Source organism: Hemiscyllium ocellatum, chromosome 22, assembly GCF_020745735.1.
Source record: "Hemiscyllium ocellatum isolate sHemOce1 chromosome 22, sHemOce1.pat.X.cur, whole genome shotgun sequence".
Classification (NCBI taxonomy): Eukaryota; Metazoa; Chordata; class Chondrichthyes; order Orectolobiformes; family Hemiscylliidae; genus Hemiscyllium; species Hemiscyllium ocellatum.
The window spans coordinates 47,282,546-47,294,463 of NC_083422.1; the positions used below are offsets into that span (position 1 = coordinate 47,282,546).

Consider the following 11,918-nt stretch of genomic DNA (forward strand, 5'->3'; position numbering starts at 1 on the left):
TCCCACAATGGCTCACCCATGAGGTTTTAGTGGTGTTGACGAAAGGTGGAATGTCATCCAGGACATCTCCTGCTCACCTATCAACATGGAGAAAGGTCACTTCAATCAAAACTGAAACATAAAAAGACCACAGATTGAGAGAATGAAGGGGCTAAGGAAGAGAGAGTACATAGAGAGGCAATGGCCGCATGGTATTATTGCTGATCTGTTAATTCAGAGGCCCAGATAATGTTCTGGGGAACCATGTTTGAATCTTGCCATGGCAGATGGTGGAATTTGAATTCAATAAAAAGAAAGTCTTGAATTAAGAGTCTAATAATGACCATGAATTCATTGTCAAAAAAAAACCCATTTAGTCCTCTAAAGAAGGAAACTGCCAACCTTAACTGGTCTGGCTTACACGTGACTCCAGACCCACAGCAATGTGGTTAACTTTTTACTGCCTTCTGGGCAATTAGGGATGGGCAATAAATGCTGCCTCACCAATGACACCCTCATTCCCTGAATGAATTAAAAAAATACATTGATTATAATTTTTCAGAATTTCTTGATGTAAAGAGGTGGGAGAATTCAAGGGACACCCTTCTGTTCAAAATCAGGATATTCCGCATCAATAGCAGGCCAGCACCTGGGATTAGGTAGGCTGGCTGGTCAGAGAGAAGCTTCGGGATTAAGGGTTGAATCTCTCTAAATTTACAGGGGAGCAATGAGCAAGTTGGAATTGGCCTGACAGTGTCAGAGCACAGACAGTCACCGCATCTGCTTCCATCTGTGGTTCTCGGCAGCAGCAGTGAGAATCTCTGCAGTTCCAAAAAGAGCCAAGGTCGCAATCTGGGCTGATTCACGAGTCAGACTGCAACCCCTTCAGCACACCAAGGTAGTTATTTGCAGAGCCATAGTCAGACCTAGTCTCAGGTTGGGGGGGGGGGGGGGGGGAGGGGGTGCGCAGTGGGGGTCAATTCTGGACACTGTATTTCCTTGAATTAAATTCAGTGGAATTTGACTCCACTGGCTCTGAATCACGAACATTACCACCCATACCATCTAAAGAAGAAAGTGATGTTGATGCAACTAGATAATCTCCAATCCTCTCCCGGAGACTGACTAGAAGCAGCATTAGCCAGGTTGATCTCAAAGTGTTCAACATCCCACTCATAAGGTGAAGACAAACTGAATATAACAGAGAGGCATAAGGATATCAAATCATCACAGAAAATGTTGGAAATACTCAGTGGGTCGGGCAGCTTCAGTGTGACAGAGGAACAGACTGCTTAAAGCAAGCCTTGCAAACACAAAGGGTTAACACTGGAATGTTGCAATGGCAATGTTACATTTTAGATTTTAATATTTGTGTGAATCTTTTTGATAAAAATATTCCTTTTGTTCCACAAGCCTCCAAGATCTTTACCTTTCTTCAGTTCTGGCCTTTTGATCATCCATCATATAAATTGTTCTACTGCTGGTGACCCTGCCTTCAGGTTGCTGAGTTCCAAAGCTCTGGAATTATCCCCTCATCTTAAATCTGTCTTTATGACCAAAACTTATGATTATCTGTCTGTACAGACCATTTGAATAAACAGCCATACTCCCAAGTAAACATTTCTGCCCTGGGCTTGCTATAGTATTCCAATGAATCTCAGAACAAGCCACAGGGACAGCACCTCGTTTTCTGGCACAGCACCTTACAGCCTTTAGGACTCAACGTTGGATTCCACAATTTCAGAGCATCCACCTCTGTATCCTCCACATTTCTTACATCCTCCAACATACGTCTCACCCCATCTCTAACACCTCTCCACCCCCACACTCACTGATACACACACAAGCACGCACACATGCAAAACTACACTGATGCACAGTGCACATGTATGCACACACAGCATACACATGCACAAACACACACAACAGTATGCACACGTACACACAAAGCGCACACGTGCATACACAAACAAAAGCACAAGCACGTGCACACACAGACAAAAACTCATAAATACACACACGTGTCTTGCTTGTGTCTTCGTGACCTTGCTCTTAGGAGAGTAGACCTATTTTCTCCTTAGGAGAAAGTGAGGACTGCAGATGCTGAAGATCAGAGCTGAAAATGTGTTGCTGGAAAAGCGCAGCAGGTCAGGCAGCATCCAAGGAGCAGGAGAATTGACATTTCAGGCCTGAAGAAGGGCTCATGCCCGAAACATCGATTCTCCTGCTCCTTGGATGCTGCCTGATCTGCTGCACTTTTCCAGCAACACATTTTCAGCTATTTTCTCCTTATCCCACTTTCACTTACAGCCCTTTTCACATCTCTTCGTTCTCTTCACCATCATTAACATCCCATTTGCCTTTTGCTCTGGGAACCTTCATAACCTGTTCTATCTGCTTTTCCCCTCCCACTCTGCAGCATACAAAACAGATTCACAAACCCTTAAACTGTGAAGAATCATATCAGTCATGAAATGTTAACACTGTTTCTCTTTCTTTAGATGCTGCCAGATCTGCTGAGTTTCTCCAGTACTTTCTGTTTTTATGGTGAACTTATGCTCCTCTCCAATACCCTGGAAATTGTAAAGGTGCTATATAAATACAGGTTCTTGATGTTGACTGAGCTCTTCCTACCTATGTGATCACACACTTATGGAAAGAGACCATTCGATCCATTGTTCCTGCACTGGCCCGCCAAACGAGCATCCTAGTGCTAATCTCCTGCTTTTCCTCCATACCCTTGCACATTATTTCCGACCACCCTGTTTTCTCTGATGGTGCTATGTCAGAAATAATGGGCTGCTGCCCCGCACCATGACAATGTGCAATGGATTTGCTCCACATACACTCACACTGAGACCACAAAGTCACTTTAATGCAAATCCCTGTTCAGCAGCCCCATCTGGTGGACAGGTGTGCCCTTTGCACCCACACGGCTCCATCTTTGAGTGACAGCTCCTCGACCAATGGGTTGGCCACTTTAAAGCAAATGTCAGCAAATCTGAGTGTGAGAGGGGTGGGTTAGAGTTAGCCTAGCAGCCAAGCCCTCAGTGGAAAGTCAAATTCTCAGTTGACGGTTTGTTGTCTCTCAGCTCTGCTCCCAAAATTGAGCACCATGGATCGCTTCATCAGCATCTTCCGCCACTTCCAATCCAACTCGGAGTCGGTGATGAACGGGATTTGTGGGATCCTGGCCTTGGCAAGTGTGCGGATCTACAGCTCTTTTCAATTTGTCTGTCCGTGTTTGCCCATCTACAACACAATCTATGGGATTGGGGTCATGTTTATACCACCCATCATCCTCTTCCTCTGCGGTGTTATTGTCAACAAACACTCGCTGTTGATGCTGGAGGAATGGCTGCGGCCGGAGGGCCAGAGAACCAAGAACCCAACGTTACTGCGTTACATGTTCCTCGCCGTGGTCCAGAGAGCCGCCATTGCTCCTGTGGTCTGGCTGGTCGTTGCCTTGTTGGACGGCAAATGCATTCTCTGTGCTTTCAGTACCTCAGTGGATCCTGGTCCATTTGTCAACATAAGCAGCTGGCCGAGAGAAGATCTGCTGATCCTTCTGTCCAAAGTGCCCTGCAAGGACCTCACAGCTGACCAGCTTCAACACAGCCCCAGCTTCCCCAGGAGAGCGGTTTACAGGTACCTCCGCTCGGTATCCCAGGTAAGCCGGCCTCAAATGGGATCATATTCAATGTAGGCAAGACGTCAATGCAGAGGGGTGTATGGGTGTCCAGGAGATTTTCTTTTAGACTCCCTACAGTGTGGAAACAGGCTGTTTGGCCCAACAAGTCCACACTGACCCTCTGAAGAATAACCCCCCCCAGACCTATTTCCCCCATCCTATATTTACCCTTGACTAATGCACCTAACCTTTACATCCCTGAACACCATGGGCAATTTATGTTTTATTCAGTCATGAGATGTGGACATCTCTTGGCTAAGCCAGCATTTATTGCCCATTGCTAATAGCCCAGAGGACAGTGCTGTGTGTCTGGAGTCACATGGAGGCCAGACCTGGAAAGGTTGGCAGATTTCTTTCGCTGAAGGGCATTAGTGTTTTTACAACGATTGACGATTAACAGCAGATATTATTTATTCAAATTTGGCCATCTGCCATGGTTCAAACCCATCTCCACAGAGCACTGAGCTCAGGTTTCCAGCCTTTACCTCTAACACCACCACCCCCACTTTACGAGAATGGTACAGATTGTTTGAAAGTGCCGAAACTGTTAATCAAACCAAATTGGTCCAAATTAGGGGGTGGCAGACCCCTGAAAGGATCACTATAAAAATAAAAAATTCAAAATTTAAATGAGCAAAATCAAATTAAAATATCATTGTGGTGATTATCAATGCACACTAGACCCCCCCTCCCCGTGGTTTCCACCAGCTACAGGTCTCTAGTTGGACAGTGGATGCTGCCTATTCCCTCTCCAAGGACACCTGGGTGTGTAGGTAATCAGGCAAGCAACCGGGCCGAATGGCCCCATGACATCCCACAGTCTGGACCTCGGTGAATTCAGAGAGATGACAGTAGCTGGGTTATCCTCCACAGAGCAGAGGAGGTTCAGTGGGAGATTTACTCAGGGCGTGTCTTGGTCGAGTGAATCAGAGGAACTTCAGTGGCAGGAACATTAGGCTCAAATCGAAACCCACTTGCTGGGAACAGGCAGTCTGTCCAATCTCATGCTCTGATTGGTAACCTCTACACTCTGTCAGGTTGGAGAGAAGCTGAAATCCATGGGGTGAAATGTTAGTACATGTCCTCTGCCTCACCCAATTCTAGCCTGTTATAGATGAGAAAACAGCTGAGTGACACAGAGAGAGCTGTAATCAGCAGCTGATAAATGTTAATTCATAGAGTCATTGAGACATAGAGGTGTAGAGCAAGGAAACAGACTCTTCAGTCTAACTCATCCATGCTGACCAGATAACCTAAATTAATCTAGTCCCATTTGCCAGCACCTGACCCATATCCCGCGAAACCCTTCCTGTTCATATACCTGTCCAGATGCCTTTTAAAAGGTTTTTTTTCGGAATGGCAGCTGGTGACGAGCGGTGTCCCACAGGGTTCAGTGTTGGGGCCACAGCTGTTCGCGTTATATATTAATGATCTGGATGAAAGGACTGGGGGCATTCTAGCGAACTTTGCAGATGATACGAAGTTAGGTGGACAGGCAGGTAGTACTGAGGAAGTGGGGAGGCTACAGAAGGATCTAGACAGTTTGGGAGAGTGGTCCAGGAAATGGCTGATGGAATTCAACGTGAGCAAATGCCAGGTCTTGCACTATGGCAAAAAGAATAAAAGCATAGACTACTTTCTAAATGGTGAGAAAATTCGTAAAGCCAAAGTACAAAGGGATCTGGGAGTGCTAGTCGAGGATTCTCTGAAGGTAAACATGCAGGTTGAGTCCGTGATTAAGAAAGCGAATGCAATGTTGTCACTTATCTCAAGAGGGTTGGAATATAAAAGTACCGTTGTGCTACTGAGACTTTATAAAGCTCTGGTTAGGCCCCATTTGGAGTATTGTGTCCAGTTTTGGTCCCCACACCTCAGGAAGGACATACTGGCACTGGAACGTGTCCAGCGGAGATTCACACGGATGATCCCTGGAATGGTAGGTCTAACATATGAGGAACAGCTGAGGATCCTGGGATTGTATTCATTGGAGCTTAGAAGATTAAGGGGAGACTTAATAGAGACGTACAAGATAATACATGGCTTGGAAAGGGTGGACGCTAGGAAATTGTTTCCGTTAGGCGAGGAGACTAGGACCCGTGGACACAACCTTAGAATTAGAGGGGGTCAATTCAGAACAGAAATGTGGAGACATTTCTTCAGCCAGAGAGTGGTGGCCTGTGGAATTCATTGCCACAGAGTGCAGTGGAGGCTGGGACGCTAAATGTCTTCAAGGCAGAGATTGATAGATTCTTGTTGTCTCGAGGAATTAAGGGCTGGGGGAGAACGCTGGTATGTGGAGTTGAAATGCCCATCAGCCATGATTGAATGGCGGAGTGGACTTGATGGGTCGAATGGCCTTACTTCCACTCCTATGTCTTATGGTCTTATGGTCTAAATGTTGTAATTGGATTGGCCTCTACCACCCTCTGTGTGAAAAAGTTGCCCCTTAAGTTCCTTTTAAACATTTCCCCTCTCACCCTAAACCTATGCCCTCTAGTTCTGGTCTCCCCACCCCAGGGAAAAGACCTTGGCTATTTATCGTATCCATGTCCCTCATGATTTTATAAACCTCTACAAGGTCGCCCTCAGCTTCCAACGCTCCAGGGAAAACAGCCCCAGCCTGTTCCACCTCTCCCTATAGCTCAAATCCTCCAACCCTGGCAATATCCTTGCAAATCTTTTCTGAATCTTTGCAAGTTTCACAATATCCTTCTGTTAGGGAGGAGACCAGAATTGCACACAATATTCCAAAAGTGGCCTAACCAATGTCCTGCATACCTGCAGCATGACCTCCCAACTCTTATACTCAATACTTTGTCCAATAAAGGAAAGCATACCAAACACCTCCTTCACTATCCTACCTACCTCTGACTCCACTTTCAAGGAGCTATGAAGGTGCACTCCAAGGTCTCTTTGTTCAGCCACACACACCCGGGATGTTGAGTTAGCTCCATGCTCAGTGATGAAACTGTAAATACTAAAGGCTGTTATGGGGCTGTCATTTGAACAAAGTTGTATTTGCTGTGACTGGGTTGCTTGTCCAACAAGTAAACCAGCTTTCTTTAATTTAATGTTATTAACCATTCTCATTCCTCAATTCTGACTTTCCCCATCCATCATTCTCAGATTCTTCTCATCAAACTGTCTCCCCAGTGGGCTCCTGATATAGGACCTCTAACCTGTGTAACCGCTCTGTCCCTCAGCTCCCCTCCATTAGTCACTCTCCCCTCCTTTGTAAGATAGTGAAGAAAGCATTTGGTATGATTTCCTTTATTGGTCAGAGTATTGAGTACAAGAGTTGGGAGGTCATGTTGCGGTAGTACAGGATATTGGTTAGGCCACTGTTGGAATATTGCGTGAAATCTGGTCTCTTTCCTATCGGAAAGATGTTGTGAAACTTGAGAGGGCTCAGAAAGGATTTACAAGGATGTTGTCAGGGTTGGAGGATTTGAGCTATAGGGAGAGGTTGAACAGGCTGGGGCTGTTTTCCCTGGAGTGTTGGAGGGTGAGGGGTGACCTTATAGAGGTTTATAAAATCATGTGCAGCATGGAAACGATAAATAGACCATGTCTCTTCCCTGGGGTGGGGGAGTCCATTACGAGAAGGCATAGGTTTAGAGTGAGAGGGGAAAGATATAAAAGAAACCTAAGAGGCAACTTTTTCATACAGAGAGTGGTACGTGTATGGAATAAGCTACCAGAGGAAGTGGTGGAGGCTAGTACAATTGCAACATTTAAAAGTCATCTGGATGGGTATATAAATAGGAAGGATTTGGAGGTACTTGGGCTGGGTGCTGGCAGGTGGGACTAGATTGGGTTGGGATATCTAGTCGGCATGTTCGAGTTGGGCTACCAATCTTTCTCAATGTCTAATACTCCGAGTAGGAACAGCTTTGGCCTTGATGTTTTCAGGCTATGGTTTTACTCTCATTACTTTCTGGAACAATTGGAAGGCTGTGTTTGTTGTGTAGTTTGCTTGGTTTGAACAATTTTCTTATCTTTCAAATTCAGTGTCTCTGCTGGGTTGATGAGATTCAGAGTGGTTCATGCTGTTGTGTTTTGTTAAATCAGAAAGATTTCATTGTCCATATTAACTTTCTCAGCTTTCTTCATAGGGAGTGCTGCACATGGCAGCATATCAGTAACTTACACCTGTTTCCCTTATTTGGACATCACTTCCAAGTTCTATCTGCTATCATCCCAGCTGATAGTATAATTGGATAAGTCAGATCACAAAATGAAATCTTGCTTGATAGATCATATTTTTAAAAATTTTTAGATAATGTGATGATCATCCACTGAAACTTAGTTACTTGTGAATGCAGAATTTCTTTAACAATAGAACAGATGTTTGTTTTGGAAAAGAAATAAAATGTTTTAAACTATCTAAATATAGAGCACTGTTTGAAAGATCTTAAAACAAAGTCTCAATCCATTTCCTGACACTTTCCATTACAGAGACTCTCAGATGTAGAGAAATCCTCCAAGCCAATTCTTTAAATTTGACTCATCTGTTACTCCCCAAATCTTCTTTATGAAACATAGGATCTTCTTACACAAACACTCACAAAACTGAGAGCTTAGATGTTCTCAACCTATAATAACTTACAGAACTCTAACCAACACTCCTGGTCTGGAAGTTGCACAAACTAAATTTTTCTACTGAGGTAACCATGAAATGGCCTACACTCGTTTCTGGATGAGAAATTATATTTGTTTCTAATTCCAGTCAGATTGCCACAAAATCTACTTAAAATTCTTCATTCTTTGGGTTTATTAAACTAAGAATAATGCTTGATTCTTCTTACAAGAAGAATTTCTCATCAAACTAAGATCTTCAATGTTTACAATACCTATTGAAGAACACCACATTCAAAGCAATATTCCATTAATGATCCAAGGGGTTCCCTGTTCTCTGATAAATGTTGGATTAGGTTACTGTTCTGGAAGAGCTCCTTATCTAGTAACTATCTTTTCAAAAAAGACTTCATTTGAACTAACCTGCTCATGTGCCACTATTTTAAACTCCAACAGCCAAATATGATAATAATAATATATTTACAAATCAAACATATCTTCAACAAAGGTTACTACAAATAAAGTAATGTACTTTGGAGCAGGTAGAAGTGGTTTGTGGAAGTTGTTTTAAAGTGACTTATGGTTGAACTCTACTGTCCATTTCTTTCTTCCAAACAGTTATTGATTAAAATGTTGACAAATCAGGCGCTCTGTCTCAATCTTTATGAAGCATCATTCCATTTGCCTTAATACCTGGATGCAATTGTAACTAGTTTTCTTTGCTGCATGAACACTGTCTCTGTGACATCACACTACAACTTGACTTGATCATTGACATTGTAATATCTCTGTGTGGGCATTGCTGTCACTAATTGTTTAATTACAGAGAAAGCAGCTCTTTGTTCTGTGTGCTCATACCACTGAACACATTTAGCAGAGAGCTTGTGTGCAAGTTCATATTCGAATGACAAATTAAGCCAAAACTTTGCTAAATAGTTCATGTATTTAACAAATTGTTGCACTGTTTTGATATTTGTTGGTGGCTGCATCTCTTCTGCAGTTCTCACTCAGTGACAATCTCTTTAACTATTGGAATATGGCTCATGTATTTGACTTCAGCCATCTTCAGTTGCATCTTTCTCTTTGTCAGCTTCAGGTGAATCTGGTGAGCTCTCTCTCGCAGCTTCCCTGGCTTCGCATCCTGGACTAAGTGATCTTCTTTCCTGTCTCCTCCTCCATGGTCAGGCAGATCACCCACAATAACTCCCACTCTGATGTCACTGACTCTCTCACTCTGTCTGTCTCTTTTGGAGTAATGGAAGTGCCAAATGGCATTCAAATGTAGTTAGAAAACTCTCTCATTCTTCCCTCCTTCATTCTCCCCTCTCTCACTCCCCTCTCTCACTCTCCTCCCTCACTCTTCCCTCCATCATTTTCCTCTCTCTCATGGTCTCTCCCTCCTTTCCCTTTTCTCACTCTCTCCTCCCTCCTCTCCCCTTTCTCACTCTCCCCTCCCTCACTGTCATCTCTCCTGCAATGCACATTTACTTTGAAGTTCAGAATCAAGTCACTGAACCTTTGACCTTTATAATCTTCTATGCAGTCAGGTTGGGGCTGAGATGATTTCAGACAATGGGGGAGAGCTGAGGGAGAACATCCAGTCTGGCCATTCAGGGTGACATCAGGGAGCATTTCCTAACACATAGGGGAATGGAAATGTGGGACTGTCTCTCTTACAAATACTGCTGAGCCTGTTGGGAGTGGGAGGTGGGAATGTAGTGTGTGACTGTGTGAGTTTGTGTGTGTGTGTAAGTGTGAGAGTGTGAGAGAGTGTCTGTTTGAGTGAGGGTGTATGTGTTTGTTGTGTATATATTTGTGTGTGTGTATATATTTGTGTGTGTGTGCATCTGTGTGTGAGTGTGTGTGTGTTTGTGTGTGTGTCTATGAGTGTATATGTGTGTCTGTGTGATTGTGTGTGAGTGCGTGCGTGTGTATATCTGCGCGTGTGTGTCTGCATGTGTATGCGATTGTGTGAGTTTGTGTGCACGTGTGTGTGTGTGAGTATCTGTGTTTGTGTATGAGTTTGTGTGGTGTGCCACGTGTGTGTTTGTGTGTTTATGTGTTTGTGTGTGAGTGCGTGTCTGTGTGTGTGAGAGTGCATGTGTGTCTGAGTGTTGTGAGTCTACGTGTGTGAAAGTGTGTGTTTGTGTGCATGTTTGAGTGCGTGAGTATCTGTGTTTGTGTGTGTGTGTGTGAGTATCTGTGTTTGTGTCTGTGAGTGTGCTTGTGTGTGTGTGACTGTGTGAGTGTGTGGTGTGTGTGTGTGTGTGAGATTGTGTGTGTGTGAGAGAGAGTGTGTGTGTGTGAGAGAGTTTGTGACAGTGTGTGAGACTGTGTGTGTGTGAGTTTGTAAGGGTGTGTGTGTGTGTGTGTGAGAGAGAGTGTGTGTGTGTGCGTGCGTGTGTGAGGGTGTGTGTGACTGTGTACTGTGACTGGGTGGAGTTAGGAGACCCTCAGCATCTGAACTGACCCAATGAGGTTGACTCTTGTTGTGCCAATGGCTGTTTGTTATTTGTTGTCTCTAGGCTCTCGGCTGGACCATCCTCCTGGTTCTGATCCTGACTGCGTTCCTCTCTCGCTGCCTCAAGCCCTGTTCCAAATACGCCACCCACCTGCAGAGTAGGTACTGGAGCAATTACATTGACATCGAGCAGAAGGTGTTTGAAGAGGCTTGTTGTGAACACGCTCGAGGGTTTGCTCATCACTATGTCATCCAGTTTTTCGACAGCATGCGGGATGGATTCCAGACAGATTGCCATGCTAACCATGTGAGGTGGGCTGAGGGAGACCCACTTCATGGCATCACAAACAAGGAGCAACTTGATAACCTCCTGACCGAGTGGTTCAACACTAAACCCCCACTGAATATCAGGCCTGTCAATCAGTACCGAGTGAATACTGACCCAGGTACAAGCAGGAATTCACCACAGCCGCAGCACCAACCCACAGCCCCACACAGAATTGTCAAACACACTGTGCTATAGGAGCACGTTTACCTCAGTCATGCTGCCTCTCTGACCAGCTCCCTCAAAAAAGGAGCCTTTACCAGGCAACCAAACACCGAAAACAAACTCACTCCTTCCCCAATGGATCACTGTCCAGTAACTATCACCTCCGCCGCTCCCTTCACACCACTGTATGGCCACTCTCTTGTAGATTAGTCTTCTGCACCAGTCACTCTCCTGCACTAGTCATTCTCCCGCATTGCTCACTCTCCTGCACTGATCACTCTCCTGAACTGGTCACTCTCTTGAACTGGTCACTCTCCTGAACTGGTCACTCTCTTGAACTGGTCACTCTCCTGCACTGATCACTCTCCTGAACTGGTCGCTCTCTTGAACCGGTCACTCTCCTGCACTGATCACTCTCCTGAACTGGTCACTCTCCTGAACCGGTCACTCTCCTGCACTGATCACTCTCCTGAATTGGTCACTCTCTTAACTGGTCATTCTCCTGCACTGGTCACTCTCCTGAACCCGTCACTCTCCTACTTTTCTTGATGTAGGGCTTGTGCCCAAAATGTTGATTCTCCTGCTCCTCAGATGCTGCCTGACCTGCTGTGCTTTTCCAGCAACACACTCTCGACTCTCCTGCACCAGTCACTCTCCTGTCTGTACTGGGGAGAGAGGCACACGCTGATAAATGAGAACTAGGAACGAACATAGGGAAA

General features: G+C 44.9%; 1 protein-coding gene across 1 annotated transcript; it reads left to right on the forward strand.

Annotated features, from left to right (window-relative positions):
* Window positions 1-3,094: 3,094 nt before the first annotated feature.
* On the forward strand, window positions 3,095-11,918 carry LOC132826504 (calcium homeostasis modulator protein 3-like). The gene is made up of 2 exons (XM_060842466.1): window positions 3,095-3,649; window positions 10,774-11,918. The coding sequence occupies exons 1-2, from the start codon at window positions 3,095-3,097 to the stop codon at window positions 11,230-11,232; spliced, it is 1,014 nt and encodes a 337-aa protein (XP_060698449.1). The 3' UTR covers window positions 11,233-11,918.